The sequence below is a fragment of the Rattus norvegicus genome, chromosome 9 (genome assembly GCF_021556685.1).
Source record: "Rattus norvegicus strain SHRSP/BbbUtx chromosome 9, alternate assembly SHRSP_T2T, whole genome shotgun sequence".
NCBI lineage: Eukaryota > Metazoa > Chordata > Mammalia > Rodentia > Muridae > Rattus > Rattus norvegicus.
The window spans coordinates 80114700-80140394 of record NC_141542.1 but is presented as its reverse complement, the minus strand read 5'-3'; the positions used below and the strand labels follow the sequence as shown (position 1 = coordinate 80140394).

The 25695-nt window shown below is 43.9% G+C and overlaps 1 protein-coding gene across 3 annotated transcripts in view; it reads right to left on the bottom strand.

Annotated features, from left to right (window-relative positions):
* Window positions 1–25695, bottom strand: part of Adam23 (ADAM metallopeptidase domain 23) — a 146964-nt gene that overhangs the window by 76409 nt on the left and 44860 nt on the right. For all 3 annotated transcript variants that reach the window (NM_001029899.3, NM_001393708.2, XM_087565319.1), the window contains 1 exon segment: window positions 809–872. In NM_001029899.3, coding sequence (NP_001025070.3) covers window positions 809–872 — 64 coding nt within the window.

The window sequence follows — 25695 nt, the reverse complement described above, 5'->3', positions numbered from 1 at the left end:
CTCTTAGGCCCTGCGTATACAGAAGGAGGGAGGAGGAGGAGGAGGAGGAGAGAGAGATGAATCAAGATGGGGACAACGGAAGAAGATGATTCCACTCCAGGTAGTCAATTTTATCTTGTCTAGGTGGGTGGTTTCTATCTTTATTAATTGGCAGTGAATTTAATCTGTGGCCGTATCATAGATTGAGAATTTAACACATAAATCTGATTGTTGGGTTACAGTTTGTTGAGTCTTGATGTTATCAGGTAGCTGGGACCAGCATTCTCAGCTGGTCAGGGCTGGTCAGGGCTGGTCAGGGCTGGCCAGGGTGACTAGCAGTGGGAGCAAAGACAGCTGGGGCTAGAAGACAGCTAGGCTAGTGTGGTGTGGTGCCACACTGGAACCAGCCAGCACTGAGATAAACAGGGCTGGCCAGGGTGACTAGCAGTGGGAGCAAAGACAGCTGGGGCTAGAAGACAGCTAGGCTAGTGTGGTGTGGTGCCACACTGGAACCAGCCAGCACTGAGATAAATTAATGTTAGTTCTATATGGCCCTATGGTTCCAGAACTAACACTAGGGAGTGACTGCTAGGGTCTGAGAATTAACAGGGGACCAGGGTGGAGCAGTGATGCACGGGAAGCGGTGAAGCCTGTTTTAATTTTTACCACAACACTGCCTCAGCATTTTAAGTTCTCGTGAATTCTTCCTCAGTAAATTAGTTCCCTGGCATAGGAGGCCAAGTGGTCTTCTCGAACAGTACCATGAGCACCAGTCAGCTGTGGGATGAATGTGCTTTACGCTGCAGGAGATCCGGCCCCTTCACTATACCTTAGAGTACATCTGCTTCCCGTCCTCATAGTGGATCTCCACGTAGTCCGAAGATAGTAAACCACTGCAGAGGAAAGAAGACAGAGTGATTTCTGCAACCAAATGCTAGAGGTTTGAAAACCACTCAATAAATGGATGCCAGGGGCATGAAAACCACAGATCTGCAGTCCACAGTCTGGGCAAAGGAGGCTGTGGTCAAGTCTTAAAATAGCATCCAGCAAAAAAAGAAAAAGGATCCTCAGTCTAGACTCAAAGACATAAAACGTAGGCAATCGAAAGGACGCCCTCAGATTCCGCACCTACTGGACATATCAATCAAAACTATCAAACCAAGTTGCATGTAGAAGACAAGCCCTGTCACTCACAGACACACACACACACACACACACACACACACACACGCGCGCGCGCACGCACACACAATGCTCTAATGGAAATGTCTTTAAGTGTGGATCAGCGGGGAGGAATACGGTAAAGATCTGGCAAGCACTTCCCATAAAGCCCAGAGAGTAAGCACGGCGGCTCTGACAGCTGCGTGGTCCCTGCGGCAATAATGACTCTGCCGTCAGCAATTTATACACAAGTGAGTGTGGTGCTGTCCTGGGGAAGTTATTTATGGAGAATGATATTTGAATTTCACAATTCTAATGTACTATGAGTTAATGTTATTTTGAATTTTCAAGTCCATTTAAAAATGCATAAGGCCAAAGGACAAAAGCACTTGCCACACAAACCCAACAACCTGAGTTCAAGCCCCAGATCTCCCAGTGGAAGGAGAGAACGGACTACTCAAAGTTGTCCTCTGAGCCATGAGTATGTGTGTGCACGCACATACAATATAAACATCAGACCCAAAATCATGCTTAAAAGATAAATTTGAATTTAAAGCTCTAAGAACATAAACTTTGAAGTCAGAGTAGGGTTTAGACCTAGCACAGCCCATGAATGGAGGTGTCAAACCACAAGCGTGCAGAACCTGGCCTAGAGATCAGCACTGGGGTTCCGTGTTGGGCGCTATGACTGTCACCACTGCACCTTCAACTCGTCCTTTTTAAATGCATCCTCCACTGTAAACATGGGCAATAAGCTCTTGGTTGTGGGTGTGAGCTTTCTTGGTAAGGGCCAGTGCCTCAGACCCATTGGAATTGCGAAGCCTTCCTGTGGTCTGCCTGGAAATGTTGACAGTGTGTGCAGAAAGTATCTAGCGACATCCGCCTCCAGGTGGTTTACTGCCTGAGGCTGCGCCCCCTAACTGAGGCCTCCTACCTAGACTAACTAACCAATCCCCTCCCCCACTGTGCTACTTACACTAACAAGCACCATGAGGGTTGCGGTAGTTGATCGGATGAACGTCCGTCCGTCAGAGCAAGCATGACGCACCTGATTCCAGCCGCTCTGTACACCCAGCGGGGTTTTCAGAACCGAGGGCAGTGCAAGGTGCTCTGTGCCCAGTGCAGAGGGCTGGGTTAGGACAGCAGGGTGTCCAGATCTGCCACCAGGAGTGAATGAGAGGCGTGACAACTCACACCTCTGGGCCACTTATTCCATCTAGGAGGCATGAGCCCATCCCTGAATCACTTATGCATCCTAAATGTAGGTCTTTTTTCCCACTTCTACAGAATGAAGAGATACTGTTCAGACTTTCTAGAAGTAACTCAACAGTAGGTTTATTTGTAAGAAAATATCAAACTGCTCTAGCTGAAGAATAGGAAGACTCTGATTCTGCATGTATTTCAGAGCAATGTCCGAGGCACCCTACAGTGACTCCACGGGAAGCTTGGAAGAGGATGATCAGGAGCTCGGCTGCATCTAGCACGTCCCATGTGCACCAAAGGACAGCCTTTACAACACGGAAACAGAGCTGAGGTTTGTGCTGGTTTGAATGAGAATGGCCTCCTTAGGCTCATGTATTTGAATACTTGGTTCCAGTTGATGAAGCTGGGAAGGATTGTGAGGCATGACCTGGTTAAAGGAGGTCACTGGGGATAGAGCTAGAGGTTTCAAAGGATACAGGCACACATGCATTCCCAATGAGCTCCCTCTCTGCCTGAACCCTGACTTACAGACCGAGATGTAAACTCTGAGCTATTTTGATTGCTGTAACTACCCCACCATGAACTCTATCCCTCTGACATGTTAACCCCGGTTAAAAGCTTTCTTTTCTAAGCTGCCTTGGTTCTTTGTCACAGGAACAGAAAGGTAACTAAGACACTATCTATACTTAAACATGTATTCATGTTCACCCAAATGACCTCTGACAAAGTCCTCTAAGAAGTCTCTTTCCCCCCGATACGCACCAGTCCTTGGAACTTTTAGTTCATTCAACTAAAAATGCTGGTCACCATGCAGATCCTTTTATAGACCCTACGCCTGATCCCTCTGTCCACCAAAAGTTTCTCTCTTTTTTCTCGTTACGTGTGTGTATACATATGTGTATATATATTACATGCATGTGTGTGTGTGAGAGAGAGAGACAGAGACAGAAGACAAAGGGAGAGAAGGCCAATGGTCAATTTCATTCTTTCCTCAAGGGCTCTCCACCTTATCTTCCTGGGATCTGGTGCTCACAAGCTCAGCTAGGCTGGCTAATGGTCCCCACTTCCTGCAGCGTGTGCCACCATTTGGACAGTTTTACACAGGTTCTAGGGATTGAAGTTAGGTCCTTATGCTTTTAAGTCAAGAACTTTACCTGTCAAGACATTTCCCACCCCGACTTGTGATATTTTTAATTTGCCAAATGATAACTTTCTTAAGTAGTAACGAGACAATCACAGGCACTTAGGTTAATACATTCGTACAAGCACAAGCTTTTTACCTACAATTATGCTTCTGCCCTTCCTCAAGAGTGGGGGACAAAGTGTATTCCTTTAAGTATAAACTGGGCGAAAAGACAGTGGGGTGGGGAGGCTGGGATTGAAGGCTGGAGCAGTGATACCTGAGGTGAACAGAGGCTTAGTGTTAAGCTAGACAAAGATGGCGGCTAGGCAAAGGCTGAAGAGTGTGGGCCCAGCTCATGTGAACAGAGCTGCAGGCAGAGACAATCCTAGCAAGGGAGGATGGAAAGGGCGGAGGGGCTGAAGACACGGGAGGGTTGTAAAGGGATTCGAGGGCTTTCCAAAGGACACGAGAGGCCATACTGGAAATTCGGAGCACAGGTGCTCCTTAGGTCTCTGGCGAGGAGCCCATGGACTGCAATACCATTCTGAAAACATCGAAAAAGGAAGAAAGGAAACATGGGGCCGTGGATTCACAGTGGAGAACGGAAAGGACGAAGAGTCAGATGGGAAACCTGAGACAGGCCGTAAGTGTGTAGTGCAAAGGGGAAGAGCCCCACGGGCTTGACCAGCCAGTGTGACGCAACTCCCAACAGAGCTGCCCAGGAAGCAGTGAAATCCTTCTATGGTTCCCAGTGTCTCCAAGAGCCAGGGTCTGCTGTCAGCCTGAGCAGTGGCGTTCCATCCAGAAAAGGCAGCTCTTCCAAGACGAGCCCGTACCAGTCTTGGGGAGAAAACTCCCTGCATCTTTCATTTTCAACCTGTTTTTAAAATGGCACTTCATTCACACCACATTCCAGAGGAATGAGAGAATGGCCGAAGGAATCAAAAAGAAGCCAATAGAAAAAATCAATCAGAAATAGTTAAGTTTTCAGTAAGGTGGTCAGTTACAAGATGAACATGAAGCACGTATTTCTATACAGGCCAGCAAAACCTATCTAGAGATAATATAGGGAGAGGCTTTGCAAAATGATACCAAACTTTACATATGTGTGTGTGTATGTGTGTGTGTGTGTGTGTGTGTGTGTAACTATAGATAGATAGATGTTGCACATATAAATGTTAATACTTAAATACCCCAAGAATAAGCAAGTATAAATAAACATGAAGAAAAATACACAGGAAGTTAACACCAAATTCTTAGTTTAAAAAATAAAATAAGCCCTAAGACACGTCCTGACTGAGTGAAGCAGTTCCCTGATTCCCCATGGGGACAGCCCATGTGGTAACAATGTAACAATATCCGCTACCCTCACCCCACTTGAACGTTACTGCAATTCCATACAAAATCTCAAGAGGTTATTTTTTTTTAACATGACAAATGACTCTAAAGTTCATCTTAAAGAAAAATGTGTGTCATTTTCTCAAATAAAGCAACGAAACAAGGACTTGTGTCAGCACTACAGGAACGTAGATGAAGAGCTGGGGCCTGGTCCTCGGCCCAGAAGAACCTCAGAAAAGTCTCGAGTTCAGAATGACATTGAAATCTACAAAGAGTGGAAAACTGAAAGCCATCAGGAGGTCATAAAACAGGAAATAAGTCCAGAAAGAAAAGGAATGGAGAATCCACATATTTCAGTCATGTTACTAAATATTGGGAAAAACAGACGGCCATCCTACACCCTATAGCAAACCAAGACTCTATTTATTAAGGTTGTTTAAAGTAGAGCTGTCCTAGTGTGGGTGTTATTGCTATGAAGAGACACCATGACCAAGGCAACTCTTATAAGGACAACATTTAATTGGGCTGGCTTACAGGTTTAGAGGTTTAGTCCATGATCACCAAGGCAGGAGCACGGCAGCATCCAGGCAGGCCTGGTGCAGGAGGAGCTGAGAGTTCTACATCTTCATCTGAAGGTGCTAGCAGGATACTGACTTCCAGGCAGCTAGGATGAGGGTCTCAAAGTCACCCACAGTGACACGCCTACTCCAACAGGGCCACGCCCTCTAATAGAGCCACTCCTTGGGCTGAGCATATACAAGCCATCACAAGAACCATAAGGGGAGTAGAGAAATCCACAAAAACATTGAAGAGAGGTCTTTGAATATATGACCATATACCCAAAAGCACTGATAAAACTATAAAAAATAAACTACGAAAATAGAGAAAATTTGTTAAGGCACCCTACAGTTCAAAACAAAGGGGTTTAAAAAATACTTGCAAAACAAGTTAAAAACAAAGATTTCCTCCTCTTCAGGTTGGGTCTTCAGAGAAAACAATAACAAGAGAGAAGCAGACAAAAGGCACCCACAAAATCAAATATTCAAGGAGCAACTCATGCAAAAACTGAACACAAAATGCCAAGGGTGACATATACAAATGTACAACTATTATAGCAATAATAGACTTGAAAATTAAAATAACATAAGAGAACATTTATTCAATCCCTTTAGAAAATAAAAATGAATGACAGTAGGAAGTGCTGGCAAGGTTGTTAGACAACTACCACTCCAGAGGGCCATTTGGCAAAGGACGTCAAAGCCTGCAGTGTATGAACTGGCTAATCCAGGAGCTTTGTATTTTGGTCATATTATTTCCTCTCCCCCAACTCCTCCCAGATCCCCATCCACCCACACAATGTCCTGGTCTTTCTCTCTCTTGAAAAACAAAAACAGCCAACACACACACACACACACACACACACACACACACACACACACACACACACATACACACATACACACACACACACACACACACACACACACACACACACACACTCAGCGAAAGAAACCTATGGTCTGTTTTCTGTTAGACAACTGCTCCTGGGCATGCAGGAGAGGGTGGGGTGGTTAAAAGGCAGGTTTGGGACACTACACAGGTTTACATTAGGCAAGGACATGGACCTTTCAAAGGAGTTGATGAGAACCTGAATTTGGAAGACTATTTGTAAAAGCTGAAGGCAAGTGTTACTTCCTGTGCTCACAAAGAATCCGAGGTCTTCAGGACCTGGGGCAGGCTGAACACGGAGAAGCTCCTTTACTGGGTCAATTAGAGCCATCAGCAAGGTAATTAATGTTAGCAGCAGGACAGAGCTGCAAGAAACCAGCACACACACAAGGAAAAAGTCTATCCACATATGAGACCCTGGAGCTGAAACTCTCCTTCACTCATTTGATTAATTGCTGGAGATTGAATGAAGCAGGGGGAAGAAGAGAATTCAACAATTAAGAGAAATAAAAGATTAATTTTCCCATTTCTTTAATTTTTATTGGAAATTAAATATATATGCATACATATATATGCTGGAAAAATCCATTAGGCAAAGGCCAGTTATATTTGTAGGTATAAACAGGGGTGTGTGTGTGTGAGAGAGAGAGAGAGAGAGAGAGAGAGAGAGAGAGAGAACGAACGTGTGATACATGAAGAGTCAACACTGTGTGTCTTCCCTAGTCTCTCTCCACCTTATTTTTTGAGACAGGGTCTGTCACTGAACCTGGAGCTCACTGATTGGCTAGACTAGTTGGCCAGCGAGCCCTAGGGATCCAGCTGCATTCACCTCCCTGGACTGGGTTTATAACCACACCACTACCCCAGCCTTTACACTGGGGTGCTAGAAATCGACCTCCAGCCCCCCACCCCCACCCCACTATACAGCAAGCACTGTGCAATCTAAGCCCCCTCTCTAGCCTCTCCTTTGCAGCTTTGTCTTGTTTTAATAGTAAGGTTTTCGTAGAACACCACAGTTATCTTTTAGGGGCTCTCTTCCTACCTAGGGAAGCTAGCCCCTGCTTTCTGCTTGGGTTGCCACAACCTGAACCTGCACAGCTGAACTGAGAATAAAATGTCACAGACAAATTCTCAAGACACAAAGACTGAGAAAGAATCAGCACAACCCAACACAAGAAGATCCTCTGAAGCCATCTACCTGTGCTACACAGAAAGTAGCATTCTTCCCAAGCATGGACTCCCCGTGCATAAACCAGAGACATGGAGACAATAGAGCCAAGGTTCTTCCTCTGTGTAAGGATGGAACTGTCACATCAGTCACAGCACAGCACTGTGACAAATAATATAATTAAGGAAAAAGGGGAGAGAAGAGGCTGTAGGGAAGGAAAGAGTGACCTCAACAGCTTCCTCATGCAAACACAGAATTACTACCACACACACAACATACAGGTTATTTTTTAATTATCATTCAGAAAAATGACCTTCAGGCAGTTCTAAACCCTGAGCGCAACCATAGCATCAAAATATTATTCACCAGCCTTGAATTGCTTTTTAAACATTTATGATTTACCTAGAGCACGACTGATTTCTCTAAGGACAATTTTCATTCTCCCAGATGGATGGTTTCAAAATATTAGTAAGGCAACAGACTTCCAGAAGGAATTTGCCAGAAACCTGCCCATTCTTGTGTAACATCTTTAGGAGGAATCCTTTCCCCTGGAGAGGATCGTGAAACTTAGTGTCATTCCTTAGCTGACTAATTGTGGATCTTTGGGTTTAATGTTTAGCCTTAGTCCCCCAAGAAAACCTTAACTAAACATATCCTGGTGCTCACAATCTCTGAGATCTGGGAGAAGTTCCTCACACTGGTAAAGCTACTTAGTCCCTTACAAAAACCAGGAACACTGGATTCCAGGATGCTTAAAGAAACCTCCAACCAGCAGTCGCTGTACGATTGTATGGTCTGACTCTGAAAGCAATCCCAGCTACTGCTGGTTATTCAACAATTCAACAATTTCTGAGAAAGTATGGGACCTTACGGAGATCCAGCTGGTAGAAGTAGGCCCCTAAGGAGGGCAGGATTACCTCCTGCTCCCTGTTTCCTCGGGATGTTAAGAGCCTTTGCCACACAATCTCATCTCTATGAACTGGGCTGCTCCATTATGCCATCCTCACCATGACAGGATGGAACCCTTTCAAACCATAAGCCAAAATAAACCCTCCTTCCTTTAAGTCATTTTTGCCAGTGACCCAGGAGTAGATGATACACCCCCTACAAACAAAGGTTGCTTCATGGGAAGCTATACACTGCTGGCACACACAGTCAGTCTGGTGGGGACACTCTGTCAAACAATGTGTGGGAACTCTCAGGCACCTGTAGGCCAATCTTTTCCAGAAGGTACTGAAGAAACAGCTCCATCCATGTGACCTACACACTGTAGAAAGCTGCTTTCTCCCAAGTCTACATAATTCTACATACCTCAAGCAAAAGAGAATGCCTCCATTTTCAAGATATCCTTTCTACAGGTCAGACTAATAACTAACAAAACACCCTCTTACACAGAAACAAACAAATCCTGAAGGCCAAGAATCAGAACCTGCCAAAGCTGCATTTGTGTTAACTAATCTAACTGGTCTACAAAACGATGGCTTCACTGTGACTAAAATAAATCTAAAACCTCACGGTCACATTAACGTGCTTTATCATAAAAATGCTAAAAACCAAGGATAACAGGGAGAAATTAGAGCCCGTCCTGCAAGACTATCTTATAATTAGCAAATTGGAGAGCAATTAATGTCACTTTGAGAGACGTGTATAAAATAGTGATTAGAAGTCAGTAATTTAATCTATCCCAGTCTAATTATAGAGTCTAGACATTTTGCATAATATTAAAACTGGATTTTTATCTTTTAAAGGCTATTTAGAGCACTTGTTTGCGCATGGCATTCTAAAAATGTATCTTAAAATCATTTTCAATATTTTAGAGGTAAACACATTTCTTCTTCTATATTGATGTAGCCTGCCTGTAACAAAGCGAAATCGCAACTGGCTCGCAAATGCAGAACAGATCTATAGGTCAGAGTTTGAAAACAATCTCTATAAATGTCTCCAGCCAGACAACTTTCATTGCATGGCTCTTAAAGTTTCTTCCCAGGTCAACAATCTCACATTCACAAAGTGACTCTCAATATGTGGATCAAAAGCAAAAACCTTTGTAACATTCCAGAAGCAGATAAATCCCAGAGAGACTGACATAGAAAAAAAAAGAAGAAGAAACTATTCTATTTGGGTCTTTCAGGGGATCTATTTATAGGGTAATCTTTAAAACCAGACATTTTTAGTGCCCTGGTATAAATTCTAGAATTAACTGTATATGATCCACGGCAATGAATTTACTACGTGTCAAGATAGGTTCCAAGACCATGAGAGGTTTGGATTAGAGATGGCAGAGAAAGAGACGGACTCTCAATTACCTGATTCACATCCAAGGAAGCCATAGCAAAAAATCATAAATCTGCTAGAGTCAGAATTCTGGACCCAGACAAGAGTCAAGAATTGAGATGCCTACGAATGCGGGAGAACATACTAAATAATGCTCCCCCACCAAAACAACAAGCATGAAAAAGCTGGAGACATGGCTCAGTGGTTAAGAATATACTGGCTGGGGGTTGGGGATTTAGCTCAGTGGTAGAGCGCTTGCCTAGCAAGCGCAAGGCCCTGGGTTCGGTCCCCAGCTCCGAAAAAAAAGAAAAAAGAGAAAAAAAAAAGAAGAATATACTGGCTGCTCTTCCTGAGGATCTGAGTTCAATTCCCAGCACCCACATAGCAGGTCATACCTGTCTGTAACTTGAGTTCCAGGGGATCCAACACCCTCACACAGACATGAAAATATCATAATAAATATAATATTATACAATAAAAAAGAAAGAAACGCTCATAAGTTTCACCAACCTACCCATCTCATGGCAAGTGCACCTACCACAGCGCCCATACATAATAAGGTCATGACATGGAGATCTCATGACGGGATCGATGCTCTTTTAAGCAGAAGCCAGTTAGCATGAGTCATGAGTAAGGGCCTAAGTCTTCCAAGCAGCCCAAAGGGAGAAGAAAAGGGAAGCAGGAAGCAGAGAGTTGGAAGTCGGAGAAGAGACCCCAGAGAGCACCCTTGCTTTCTTTCTCAGCAAGACAGTCTCATGCTAGCAAGAGAAAGGCTTCACCAGCATCTAAGTCTGCCAGGCACCAAAGTTAACTGCTCGGTTTATGACATTTTATCAGTGTGAGCCTAAGCAGATTAAAATGAGGAAGCCTCCTCTCAATTCTAGGCAAGACCTTTCCTAGTGGAATATTTTAAAAAAAGACATGAGTCTCTTCTACTGTGACTACAGGATTCTACCGTTAACACTTTTACATATTTTCTAGATTTTTTTTATGAATAAGAGTGTATTTCTTGCACGTACGTATGTGTACCAGGTGTATGCCTTGTACCTACGTAGGTCAGAAAAGGATGTCAGGTCCCCTAGAACTGGACTCAGGGGTGACTGTGAGCTCCCATATGGATCCTGGAAATGGAACCTGGGACCCTTGCAAGAGCAACAAGTGCCCTTTTTTCAAAAAAAAAAAGATTTATTTATTTATTATATATAAGCACACTATCACTGTCTTCAGACACACCAGAAGAGGGCATTGGATCCCATTACAGATGATTATGAGCCACCATGCGGTTGCTGGGATTTTGAACTCAGGACCTCTGGAAGAGCAGTCAGCGCTCTTAACTGCTCTATTGCCACATTTTGTAAGGTGGTTGTTTGCTTTGTGGGTTTTGTTTGGCTTGGGGTAAAAATCCTCAAGTCTACTACCTAAACTTCATCATGAGATACAATCTTCATGAGACGTCAAAGAGGGTGGTGGGAGACATATGGCAATGTGGGGCACACAAAAGATCTCTGAGACACTAATAATGCCTTCCATGTCAGCCATAGTAAGACATTACTATGCATATTGCCGTAAATATGCAGAAATCTACGTTTCTTCTTGTTGCTACTCTTTTTTGAGGCAGGGTCTTGTACATCCCAGGTTGGCCTCAAACTTGCTGTGTACCCAAGGATGACCTTAAACTTCAGATCTTCCTGCTCCACCTCCATAGTCCATGGTGGCATTCACCACCATGTCCACATGGTGCTGGGAATCAAACCGTAGACCTTGTGTGTGCCAAACAAGTTTTCTACCCACTGATCTGCCTCCTTGAAAGAAAAGGAATTCAGAACGTCTACAGCTAACAGAAACAGAAAGGCTTAGTCTAATTCTGACATTAAAATTTGGAGTATGAGAAAAACGGAGCCAGAAAGAGACAAGGGAAAAAGCATCTGGAACCAGAAATCTGTCACTACTAAGACCAGAGAGAAGAAACTATGGAACCCATGGGAGGCAAAAGCACAGAAAAGAAGAGGGGACTTTCTCCTTCTCTCTAGAAACAGCAGCATCTGGACTGCCCGAGACTCCAGTGTGCACTCTCTCTCTGCTGTACAAGGGAACACTGGAAGGAAAGGAAGTTATTGCAGAATAGCACAGCACTGAGGAGAGGCATGCAGAAATGCCACCACACAAGAGGACTAACAAGATTCCAGCTGCATCAGTATCATCCAGACAGTCAGCTCCTACACCAGGAGAGCTGAAGGAACAGAAAAGCAAGGGACAAGCAGGCAGTCTCACGTACGTTACCTAACTCCATACGTTACCTAACTCCAAAGTTCCTCTGCAACGTTAGACACACATGAAACAGTCCTCCAAAGACCTCAGGAAGACCTGACCATCTGCTTTCCAGAGATGGAGAGCTAAGAACACGGTTGTTCTTCTAGAGGACCAGAGTTTGGTTCCTAGCACCCACATAGCAGTTCACAATCATCTAAAACTCCAGTTCCAGGGGACCCAATGCTCTCTTCTGGCCTTTGCAGGCACCAGGCATGTGCATGGTGCACAGACATACATGCAGGCAAAACACCATACCCATACAATTTTTAAAATGTTTAAAGCATGTGATATTATTCTTTACTTTCAAAGGAAACATCAATGAACTTACATTTGACATAAAAGGGGAGAAAAGGACAACATATTTCTAATCACCGAAGTTACTAGAAATATGGATCTTGATCACTGTGCCAAGCACTTAAAAACACACCTCTGAATTCACAATAAGAAGTGTAATTGTTACATAGGAAATACCATTTATGTTACAATCCATAACACTAGGAAACTTAGAGTTATGAAGTAGCAATCAAATAAGTGTATGGTTGGGGTCACCACAACGTGAGGAACTGTATTAAAGGGTCGCAGCGTTAGGAAGGTTGAGAACCACTGGAAAAGGTAAAATGCCTGGACATCAAGGATGTCTTGGGAAAAGAAGGCCACGGCCATGTCTCAGTGCAGGGCCTTACTTAACACAGACCTGTGCACGCAGCCCTTTGCTCAGGCTGGATTCTCACTTTTTCATCAGACAGTATGTTACAGTGTGAATATGTAGAGTGTCCAATAATTCTGAAGAGGGTTATTCTAAGAGTGCTTTAAAATGCATAATCAGAGGGTCAGGTCACTACTCTGAATTGCTCTGCTTATATGCATAATTTTTAAAATCCTAAGGCCATGTAATGGCACTTAACTGCCTTTCTGATGATTAATATCTGAAACCAGAGACATTTCTGAAATGGCTAATAATTTAAACACCCACTCCAAATGGCAATCCACAATCAGAGAGGATGAGTGAGGGTACCCTAATGAGACCCCCACCTCTGTGCCTCTCGACTGATCGTTTGTGAAACTCTTAGCTAGAAGAAAATTTCACTTTGCTTATCTTTTAAAAGCAGATTGTTTGGGAAACTGAAAAGTAAACTCTAAATTTTATGTTTATTTTTAACTGGCATACAATTACACTCTCTAATGATGTACAATGTCAAATTCTGTGAAAATGGACAATAATCCAATCAGGCTGAACTGAACGCCCCTCTCCATTAGCAGTTATCATCCCTTTGTGGTGAAAACTTCTGAAATCTGTTCTATTGATTCTTTATAAGACACACAATGGGTTTCTGTGTACTGTAGTCAGTCTCTGTGCCCACTCCTGGGGAACCGTATGTCTTATGCCTAACCTGCCCCTGTCTCCTCTCTCTCCTCTCCTCTATTCCTCTCTACTGTCTGTTCATATTTCTTGCAAACCAATGTTGTTAGCTTCTACATACACATAAGACAACAGCCCTAGCGTTTTATCCCATCACCACAAGAAATAAGACCCTGGATCCCAGAGCGTTAGGAGTCCCTAAGTCCCTCAGTCTTCCTCACGTGTACCAGTGAGATGGACCTGTAAGTCTGAAACTCTTGCATCTCCACTTGGTAACTGGGGCAACCTGCTTCTCCCTTCATGGCTCCCAACTCCCTTCTCCCCTCTGGAGTCCAAGTCCCCTGCCCATGTAACATGTATAGGAAAATAATACATAATAATGGTAAAATAAAATATTTGAAAAGACAGAAAATGTTTTCCTTCTCCAACTTTTCAGACTTTAATTAATTTTTACCCCATATGCCACTTACTCCCCATAAATAATAGCAGAGTCTAAAAGAGGAACAAAAAAAAATACAGTCGCCATTTAAATCTTACACTGCCAAAGCCTACGAAGCTAGGTACTGGAAAGCTGAGTCAGCATTTGCCACCTTAGAACCTGCACAGGTCGGAGGACCTGTGGGGTGAGCTGAAGAACCATGGGACTGCATAGATGCCCTCGCCACATGAGTGTTTAGGACACTCTGATCCATTAATGCCACTGGGTCCCACGAGAGATGTCCACCTCTGAGGATAGAAGCACCCCACTGAAAAGTGACCAAAGCAACAAACTCCAAGTTAGCTGAAAGGTGCGAGTGTGTCCTCCCCTCCTGTGGTGCCTGCCCCTCTCCACCAGTCTGCTTCAGCAGATGGATCCAGGCACCAGTTCATTCTAACAAAGGGATGCGGGGGTGTCCAAGGTCTAGACACTGAAGATGTTTGAGTCTTGGAGAGATGAAGGATATGTGTCACAGGAAAACAGAAGGGATGCTCAAACACTGTGGCCTCCAGGGAATTTTAGAAATAACCTCTTCTTTAAAAGGAAGTCAAAAAAATATCATATATCATATATATATATATATGAAGCTGGTAAGGTTCAGAAGGAAAATTAAATAAAAATAAAAGTTGCAAGACTATAAATCAAATCGCAAAAAGAAATAAAGAATGAAAACACATTCAGAACTCAATGATAATATGATATTGAGATACTGGACAAATAAGAAGAACACTACCCTGAAATAGCTTTTTTAAAACTGGAAAGGGGAAAAAAAACAAGAAAACACAATGGAGTTGGAGAGTCGGCTGTGCGGTTAAGAGTTCTTGCTGCTCTTGCAGAGGACCTGAGTTTGATTCCAGCTCCCAAATGGATAGTGGCTTACAGCCATCCGTATTTCCAGTTCCAGTGGAACCGATGCTCCCCTCTGACCCCCATAGACAGGCCTCAGGAACACACATAAGGCATATGTACACCCAGACAAGATGCTCATACACATAAATAAATAAATCTTAAGAATAATTTTTAAAGGAAAAATACAATGAAATTGTAATTCTAAACGGCAAATGATGTTCATGGAGAAATCAATAAGCAGTAGTGTTGATGAATGGGGCCATTGATCCTGGTAGTTATTGATGAGGAAAAATGATGGAAAACCCTAGAGTAAAAGCAGGGAATATTAGCCACACCCCAGGGCAGGCCACATACTCAGGAGTATTGGCCAACACAAAACAGACTCTGTGTTTGTCTTTTTAGTGTGTGTGTGTGTGTGTGTGTGTGTGTGTGTGTGTGTGTGTGCGCGCGCGCGCGCGCACATGTGCATTTTTTTTAATTTTTGGTGTTTTGGTTTGATTTTGGTTTTTCTTTTAAAAGAAGGACTGTGGAAAGAGGTGTTTATGGAGGTTGGGTATGGACAGACTTGGGAAGCAGACTTGGGAAAGAATATGACCAAATATGAAAAGGCTTTAAATAAATATTTAAAATAATAAAGATGTCTTCTCTGAAGAGGGACCTCCCTCAGGGTCTGAGACTTGTTTCTAGGAATTCTCAAGTCCACAGAGAGTCCTTCTTGAAATATCCCAGGGAAAGGAGGGGTTAAGTGTTTCATATCATCCCAAATTATTCCTTAATTACAAAGACAGCAGATGAGTATTTGTTTCCAGATGAGTTCATGAGACAGCACTCAAAATCTACTTTTGAGTTAGTTCCAGTCAAGCAAGCTGCAAACAGCCCAGGAGGGCACAGACCATAAAGGGCTCATGTTTAACTCACTAACTGGTTTACCTTACTAAATGATATCCAAAGGACAGAGAGCGACTAAGAATGCCTACTAGTACCATTACATAGGCGTGGCTCCAGAGGGGAGGCGGGCTATTCATTTCCTCTTCACGGAGTAATACCCTGCGCTCCCCTAGAGACCAGCATGGTTGTGCAGTTACTGCTGGTGTGCAGCCTATGCTCCAGACTCCCCACTGCTCCCAGTCACCATTGTGAGGGCAGAAATAAATCACATCAGATAAACAAACGCTCCTGCAAATTGAAAACTACGGATTTATGAAACATGTTTGCAATTTTTATATCCGTAAGACCAAACACAAACATAAACCTATGGTCCCCAAATACTGAGCACTGGACCTTCAGACAAAAATCTCATTAAAAAGAATGTGCTCTCGAATCAGGCACCGGGGAAACCAACCACCATGTAATAAATCCTCCAGCAAGGCTCTGTCTTTATCCTGCAAGACAAAATGCCATGACTTTATCCACAGGCAAAACTTTAAATACACGTTATAAGAGCTGAGGAAAATAGCCTTTCATTTATTTCTTGGGGTGTGAGTAACAAAAGACAAGAGACCTAAGAGTAGACGTTGAGTCTCCTTTTATTTCAGGATAAGGTACAATCTGACCCCGCAGTCTCTGATCACCTTCTTACATTTTTAAATGAGTTCAACCTTCCCACTCTTCTTCATTTATACTTCTAAGTTTACACAACCGTTAATTTTGACAAACGCCTGCTGTTCGGTGTCAAAACAAAAGAATGATTTAACTGGAAAGCAAGATTTTTCTCTCATTCTACTTATGTAAAACTGAGGGACAGGCTAACTTGACATCTGCTTAAAGGATAAGGTTCTTTTGTGAGAACCAGTGCAGCTAAGGTTCTCCGAATGATAACAGAGCTCAGGAGAGTTTGCTTTCCACTCAGTGAGTCCCTTGCACATAACAGAACCATGTTTACAAAATCTACCAGGGGGAAAATCTGGCTGAAGGTCATGGGTCAGCTTTCTCATGCAAATAAGGATTTCCATCTATAACTAATGAAATGGTGCAAACAGTAAAGGCCAGAGAGTGGGAGTTCAGGAGTACTGGGGTTCATGGGAGCCTGTACTGTGGGTGGGTGGAGTGGCCCTGAAGAAAATATTTAAGTGCTCTCAAACTAGAACGCCACCCCCAACCCCGACCCCACAGCGCTGCTCAGCTATATCTGAGGTAGAGGCAAGCTGTCACATCTCAGCGTCATCATGCTATGCTTCTCACGTTCTTCCCATGTGGTTCGCCACCCTATCTCAAAGGTTGATGAGTTACTTTACAAAACGTTCTCACACATGACAAGGGACAGCTTTGTTAAAGAAGCCTGCCTCTTATTAGGAGAGATGGTAATGATGAGTGGTTTGTCTAGTGTCTTGGTAAGAAATCCCTTAAAGGTCAGTGGTACGAGAGGTATATGGGAATTTAAGGGCAAAGAACAGATTCTGTCTGGTGTCTATGGGAACTCTAAGCTTTAACCCTTCCTTTGTTTGAGATGGGGGTAAAGTAGGATCTCCCTCTGTGGCCAACCTGGAATGTGTGACAATCCCTGCTTCTGCCTCCCAAGTGCCAAAGCTGCATGGGGAGCTACTGCTTCCAGCTCTAAATCTGACTTTTCTTAATGTAGTCAGCATTTTATAAAGGAAAGCTGGACCTTCTTAGGAGTCAAAGGCCCCTCACTACCCCACAAGAGCACTGGAGCCCCAGGGCCCATGGAATCTCATAGCTATGAGTTATATAAACCTCAATGCCAGGCCTCAGTTCCTCCATGCCTTCGATCCATTATTTGTAAAGAGGAATAATAACAGTAACTAGATCCTTAGTCACTGTGAGGATTAAAGACTTAGTTCATATAAGGCTCTGGGACATTGCATCGAGCACTGGGCACTGATGTTAGTGTCATTGCTGTTATTTTTGTTGGAATTCTAAGGCCCAACACTACAATCTACCTAAGCTGAAACGTACACCCTCTTGCTGGTGAGTCAAGAGATATAAAGCAGATTTAAATTTTATTGCTAAAAACTCTAGTTTGCATCCACTGAGTGGTAGGTTTGGTAGTTTCTTCTTTCTTCTCTGTGTATGTGTTTGTATTGTGTGCATCCATGCTTATATATGTGTGTTTGTGTGAGTATATATGGTCAGAGATCAGTATCTCCTATTGCCTTCTAATTTATCTTTTGAGAAGGGATCTCTTCCTCAAGTCAGCGCTTCCTGGATGGCTTGGCTCGCTGGCCAGACTCTGGTTATCCACCAGTCTCCACTCTTCTCTACCTGAAAGCACTGAGGTTACTGATGGGTACAACCAAGGACAGCCAAGGACAATCAAGGTCTGCGTGCTTGTATGACAGTCACTTTACTGAGTCATCTCCCCCACCCTGGGTAGTCCCTTCCTCTACTGCAAGACACCACCCTCCACCACTCATGAAATGAGACCTTATGGGAATGAGGTCTGTGACATTTAGTTTCCGGTCTTAAGTTCTCTGTCTCAGGTTCCTCGTGAAAGTTCCTGTACACTTAGTCTTCTATCTATTCATTTTCAACTAACTAAATACTCTGCCATATCTAGGCATGTACAACAGGGCTTATTAATTCTCCATGCATCATTTGTAGCTACATACAGAAGGGCCATGCTAGCAATGCGCTCCATGTAACAAGTGTACAGTATCAGAAGCAATAGGCTGGAACCCTCAGCACACTGTACAGTGGTGACCTTGAAAGAAACTGTCTGTCACTGTGATGAAATGCCTGAGGCTGGTCAAAAGCTAAAACGGAGGAAGATGCACATTCTGGCTCTAGGTTATTGAGATTTTACTCCATAGCTGGCTGGCTCAGCTGCTAGCGGTCTGTGGTAAAGCAGAACACTATGGCAGAAGGATTTGGAGAAGGAAAGCTTCTCACCTCATGGCAGCCAGGGTGGAGAGACGGGGAGGTGAGATGCAGATGAAGAAAGGGTGAAAAGGAGAGAGGGAAGGAGAAAGGGTCAGAGAGGGGGAAGAGAGAAAGCAGATAAGAGAAGGAACAAGAGAGGCCGAGGAGAAAGCAGAGAAAGTCAGAAAACAGAGGAAGGAAGAAATGCAAGAGAGTAAGTAGGGGAGGGGAGGGAGAGGGAGGGGAGGAGGGAGGAGGAAGGGAAGGGAGGAGTAGAGAGGAGGGAGAGTGGGGAGGGGAGGAGGGGGGAGGGGAGGAGGGGGAGGGGAGGATAGATTGGTGCCTCCTGATCTACTTGCCAACAATGCCCTTGCCTGGGAACCACTTCTATAAAAGATGAAATCTGGTACGAGTTCCATGATGCTCCAAAGGACATGCCAAACCAACAGCTACATTTCTAAAGGAAAGGAAAGCCCTTTATTTCCACAGACTTTGGTCCCTGATACTCTGAAGCACCCTACAACATGGCCAGCATCCACAACACAAGGCAGGAAGGCTATCAAGCTTCAGAATCCCTGGCGATGACGGGACATCTCCTTTCTCTAAAGGTTTATTTATTTTTAATCCACGTGTGTTAGTGTTTTGCCTTCATGTATGTATATATATGTGTCCCCAGAGAGTGTCATATCCCTTGGAACTAAAGTCATAGCCAATTGTGAGCCACCATGAGCTTGGAACTGAACCAAAGCTCACTAGGAAAGCTTAACAACTCACCATCTAGCTCTCTAGCCTCCAAAGGTAAAACATCTCTTAATATTCTAACAGAAGAGACACCAAGATTTTATACAATGTTACTGACTCCTGACTTTATAAAATGCTAATAATTTTGGCTATTCTAGAACTAACGCATCAAGGAGGGACAAATTATGAAGAACCAGATTAAATGGCAGATAAACTGAGGACATGAGCATAGGTGACAATAGAAAAGAGCCACGAACTCACTACACTGCTGGTCAAACAGGCAAAGCAGTAACTGCAAAGTCAGAGAAGTAAAGTTACAGTTACTCCAATGATCCAGGATTCAGATCTTAGAGGACTCTTTTTACTCAATAATGATGACTTCTCCTCCTCCTCCTCCTCCTCCTCCTCCTCCTCCTCCTCCTCCTCCTCCTCTTCCTCCCCCCTTCCTCCTCTTCCCCCTTCCTCCTCCTCCTCCTCCTCCTCCCCCCTTCCTCCTCCCCCTTCCTCCTTCTCCCCCCTTCCTCCTCCTCCTCCTCCTCTGCCTCCTCTTCCTCCCCTTCCTCCTCCTCTTCCTCCTCCTCCTCCTCCTCTGCCTCCTCTTCCTCCCCTTCCTCCTCCTCTTCCTCCTCTTCCTCCTCCTCTTCCTCCTCTTCCTCCTCCTCTTCCTCCTCCTCCTCCTCTGCCTCCTCTTCCTCCCCTTCCTCCTCCTCTTCCTCCTCTTCTCCTCTTCCTCCTCCTCCCCTTCCTCCTCTTCCTCCTCTTCCTCCTCCTCATCCTTCTCTTCCTCCTCTTCCTCCTCCTCCTCCTTCTGTTTTACATTTTGGGCCTGGAAAGTTGGTTCAGTAGTAAAAAGCACTCGCTGTTCTTGCAGAGAGCCCAGATTTGATTCCCACAACCACACGGCAACTCAAAATCATCTATAACTCCAATCCCAAGGGATCTGATGTCCTCTACTGACCGCCATGGGCACTCATATGGAATACAGATGGACAGACAGACAGACAAAATACTTATACACACAAAACCATGAAATGAATTAATAATTCAAAGTTTAATAAGTTGAAGCATAAATACTGTTTTAGGAAAGCCTACTCAATGTAGAACAACATACCACACGGCGAGCCTGTGCAATTGAGGCGTCCCAGTACAGATGCTTAGAAATAGATCTTTATGTTTAAGTGAAGGGAAAAATAGGTCAAAATTTACATAGTCACAGCCCATACCGCTGTATAAGTGCAACGATGATCATTTAAAGAAGGCTTTTTAAATAGAATATGACAATATCTTCAAGTGCTATGAATAATAAAACAAAACAAGGGAGGGAGGGAAGGAGAGAGAGAGGGAGGGAGGGAGGAAGGAAGGAAGGAAGGAAGGAAGGAAGGAAGGAGGGAGGGAAGGAAGGAGGGAAGGGAGGGAGGGAGGGAAGGAAAGACTGCCTAAACACCTTTATACCCAAAAGCCAAGACTGGAACAATTCGTGTAGAATAATTGCAGAAAGAGTCTGATTTCGAGCCAGGGTATACCAAGTGTACTTTGTCAAAGGAACCAAACACCACTAACTGCCGCATATACATGAAGGTCCCTCTCATACCATGTTCCTCAGAAGCACGCCCCCCAATCTAGGTGAGCAGTTCTGAGTAGCCCCACAATTTGCCCCAATGACAGAATCAGAAAATGTTGTGAAGTATTTTGCTACAAATCACTTTGCTTCAGTTCACTTTTCACAACAGCTCACTATCAACTTCCTCGTTCCGGGCCCAGGCCGAGGCTCTGCCTGGCACAGGGCACAGTTCTATGCTGTGGCTGATCATTCTTTGCTCCCTTTCCCTACGCACACCATTCCTCCTGTCACCTAAGTTTCAAACAGGCACCTTGCCAGGTACCATCTGCAAAGGTCGGCCATTTAATTTTGTAATCTTTGTTCTACACCAAGGGCCCCCTTGGCTGGTGGTATGACAGGTGGCGTTGAATACATATGAATCCAGCCCTTCACACTAAATATTCAGGGGAACATTAGGATAACGTTGAACAGCACAGTACTCTGAAAGAGAAAAATCCACTCCCCTAAGAATCACAGTAGCCTAAACAAATTAACACAGTCCCTTTGGGAACTAATTTATACTAAAGATGGTGCTTTGCATAGGCTTAATCTCCTAGCCCTGAAAGTATTATCCAGTAAATATAATCAACAGAATTCTCAACCCAGCTTGTCTGGCACACAGATGAGTGGGGATCTGAATGTACTGTGGAGCTCTGCGCTCTGCTCAAGCGGGGAGAGACAAGTGTAGGCTGTCGGGAGGATAAGCCCTTGATGCTACAGCAAGTCTGAGTACTAGACTCTCTCTCACACAGGCCTATGGGCTATATTTACACTGACTCATACAAACCCATTAGGACCATTTCTCTCCCTGGGAGAGTGAATGGGTACTGGACGCACTCCAGAGATCCACTGCCATGGTTAGATATCAGGGAAGGTAGACACACTTACAGATGTTTAAATCCCATGCTGGAGAAATGTACAGAAAACACTGCTTATGGGAATGGCCTGTGCAAGCATAGTATGTGTCTTAGAAGAACATACACAAATAAAAGAGTATGTAAAACACATTCAGAAATAAGGTAGGAAAAAGAGGAAGGAAGAAGGAATAGGTAAGAAAATCATTTCAAAATCACTGGGGCCTCGCACAGAATGTCGCACGCTGTGAATGGGGGCAATGAATTCAGCCTTCTAAACTGAAGTTTGTTTGAAATCCAAAGGGGAGTAAGTTACATCTACAGAACATGCTTCTTAAAAGTGTTAGATTCTCTGGTTCTTCAAAGTCAACTAAAAAACAAAACAAAACAACAAACACTGATTCTACCACCAATATACTAAGGAGTCAATAAAAAATATGTTGAAATTACAAGAAGAAAAAACCTATTTAGTGTGTATTCATGTGTGTGAGTCTGTATCTGTTTGTGCGTCTGTGTGTGTGTGACTGTGTGTCTGTGTCTATGTGTGTGTGTGAATGTGTGTGTGCGCGTGATCTGTGTGTGTATGGAAGTGCCTGTCATGCCACGCATGTGGAGGTCACAAGAGTTGGTTTTCTCCTTCTACCTTTATGTGGGTTCCAGAGATCAAAATCAGGTCACCAGGCTTGCACGGCAAGTGCTTTTACTTGCTGAGCCATCGTGCCAGCCTAGAAAATTCTTCTACGTGTCTAAATGGAGAGAAGTTTCTGTTGACTGACAGTTAACATGGGAGAAAATAGCTACAGTTATCTGTAAAATTTTACAATTTTATATGTAAAGTTTTAAGTCATCGAGGGGTGACTTGTTTTGAATTAGCTGCATATTACATGTGTTACAAATAATTAATAAACAGTGAAAGTAAAAGTATGATACGTCACACTAATGGCTTCTACACAGTGCCATCATCTCTAAAGTTAAGACAGAGGAAAAGTCGATGCATACCAATCAGTTGGATCAGGTACAGGTTAACTATTAGCCTCAAGCCTAATATGCTGTCTGGATAAGAAACCAAGTATTTCAGTTATCGCGGCATAATCCTGAACAGAATGTTGATACACCCTCATTCACGTTAGTGCCATTCAGTGTAGTTAGCTGTCTGTCAATGAGAATCTCTGAATGGTCCTCTCACAAGGGAGTGCATTAAGTTTATCTTGTCTGTGAAACACTGAGACAGCAACCGGGCAGCATTAGATTTGAGATAGCTTTCACCTTGCAGAAAGTTCTTAAGGACGCTAAAATGGCCTTTTGTACACTACAAAAACGCCCCGCTGATCAACAGTACTGAGCACAGCAGGGAAGGTCTATAAATAGGGACTTACAAGCTCCAAGTGTGGACTTATCATGTATGAAAAAAATGCTCTCTGAAACTTTCTTTTCTTCTTGGAAAAGGCACTGTACCCTTTTGTACTCTGGCTGAACAAAATTTTGGCTATTTTCTTGGGGACAACAGCAATCTCAGGGACTATTTTCCAAAAGGTATTGGAAAGTGTCCAGTGTCCAAGAGTGAAAGGCTTTTAAGTACAAAACAGGGAACATACACACATACACATACACACACACACACACACACACACACACACACACGCACACACCAGGAAGCAAGGATCAAGTCTAAGAACCAGTCCTGTCAAGCCTAGGGGGGTTCTTGATTCACCCTCAGACTTCTCAGCTGGACAAGAAAGGAGGATCTCACCTGGAAAGCAAGCCTGTGGGGCCTTGAAGATTTTAACCCCAACTTCTCATGATAAAAAGTCTACCAAAAAAGGCTAGCTGTCCTCAGAACAGGAAGAGCAGGAGCGGATGCACTACTATTTCACTGATGTGTCTTAACGAAGGTTCTTCTCACCAGCCTCAGAGCCTTGACGAACCCTTCCACCTTCAAAAGTTCACACTCGGCCAACTCTACAAGGGTATACAGCTACTGTAACAGAGCCCTTTCACTCAGAAAAAGGGGACTAAAAAGGGAACTGTATCGGCTGATTTAAACTCAGAAAACCACCAGGTAGGAAATATGCTCTGATGAAAAAATCCAGCTCTCAAAAGACAAGATGGACCATGTTTTCTTCCATAGTAAGGATATGTCATCTTCTACTTGAGGAAGTGTGGGAGGAATACCCATCCAAAACAGGGGAAGTGTCATATGAGCGTTTTTTTACTTTTTTTTTCAGCGTGTTGGGCACAAACAGTTTCCTACCATGAATCACAGAGCTGCAAACCTTCCTTCAAAACTGCCTTGAAGAAAAGGAATTGCTAGTGGTTTCTTGAGGTGTGTGTGCTCTTTCTCCACAGTTCACTAACTCAAAAGCACACCCAGAATCCAGAAGTGCTAAGCTAGAGGAAGAGGTAGAGACTATTTCCTCCTGAAAGTGCTGCTGGCTCTCATGTCAAGATTAAAGACCACATTACTAACGTCATAGGAAAGAGGCTAACAAGACACGGGTGTGTCTCTAATTCCACTAAAACATCAGAACTTCTTCCTGTAGCTTATAAAACACTGCCAAAGATGCATGGGGAGAGATATGAATTAGATAAAAAGATGCAAAATAGGTAACAGTTTATCATTTGTACAGTTAATAAACACTGCAGGTTGGTGACTCATCTCAGAAAATTAATGAGTGCTCAGAGAGCGTTATTTTCCTGCCTGAACAACTTAGTCATCCCTGAATTACTCAGCCTAATATTGCAATCAGTAGCAAGCCCCTCCTTTCTCTGATCCAATCCTAAACTGTGGGCTCCCTGGAACTTAATCTCATTCTTGTCCTATAGCCACACACTGTAGAATGTGGAAGGAAGGGAAGTGAGTGGGAGAGTCAAATAAAGACTCCCATACCACTGTCTGAATATTTTTATAGAGCAGAGCATGTTCTTAAGACCAAGTCAGATCAGTAACAATAGGCAAGAGTCTCCAATACTGTTACATCTCCAGGAAAGCCCCCTTGATAAAAAGGAAAAAAGGAGAAAGAGAGGGGAGGGAAGGGAAGAGGAGGGGAAGAGGACGGGAGGGGAGGGGAGGGGAGGAAGGGAAGGGAAGGGAAGGGAAGGGAAGGGAAGGGAAGGGAAGGGAAGGGAAGGGAAGGGAAGGGAAGGGAAGGGAAGGCAAGGCAAGGGAAGGGAAGGGAAGGGAAGGGAAGGGAAGGGAAGGGAAGGGAAGGGAAGGGAAGGGAAGGGAAGGCAAGGCAAGGGAAGGGAAGGGAAGGGAGGGGAGGGGAGGGGAGGGGAGGGGAGGGGAGGGAAGGGAAGGGAAGGGAAGGGAAGGGAAGGGAAGGGGAGGGAAGGGAAGGGAAGGGAAGGGAAGGGGAAGAAAAGGAAAAGAAAGGAAACAAAAAGAAGGGAAAGGAAGGGAGGGAGGTGGGAAAGAAAGTTAGTTAACCAAGATGAAGAGTTTCTAGGACTCTAATGTACAGCTGAGAAACCATATGCAGCATGATGCTGTGCTGTGTCCTGGAGTTCGTGCAGACAGGAGATTTTTGCTCACTCTTACATTTATAAAGACTGATAAGTGGAAAGAGGAAAGAAAAGGAGGAAGTAGAAAAGGGAAGAGGAGAAGAATGAGAGAAAGGAAGATGAGGAAGAAAGGAAACAGGAAATGATAATTATGTAGGTGGTGATGCAATTAGCATGCCTGTTTGCTTGAGTATAGTAGTCACTTACAATAGAGACAGATATCAAAACAATATACTGCATATATTAAAAGGTATAGTTTTGTTAATTACATTCCAGTAAAACCAGAGGAAGTTTAAAGTAGAATTCTTGGGGATTTGTAAAAGTTACAGTCTGTCTACATGGTGTAAGAATCATTTACTCACATTGGCAAGTCTGCTTTATTGCATGAGTGGACGTGCTTGGGCAGAAGACGAATGAAGAAGAAATAAAATGTGCCCTGCCTGGTGTGGTAGAGATTTTTAGCCTCTTACTTGAAATGCATCCCTGCA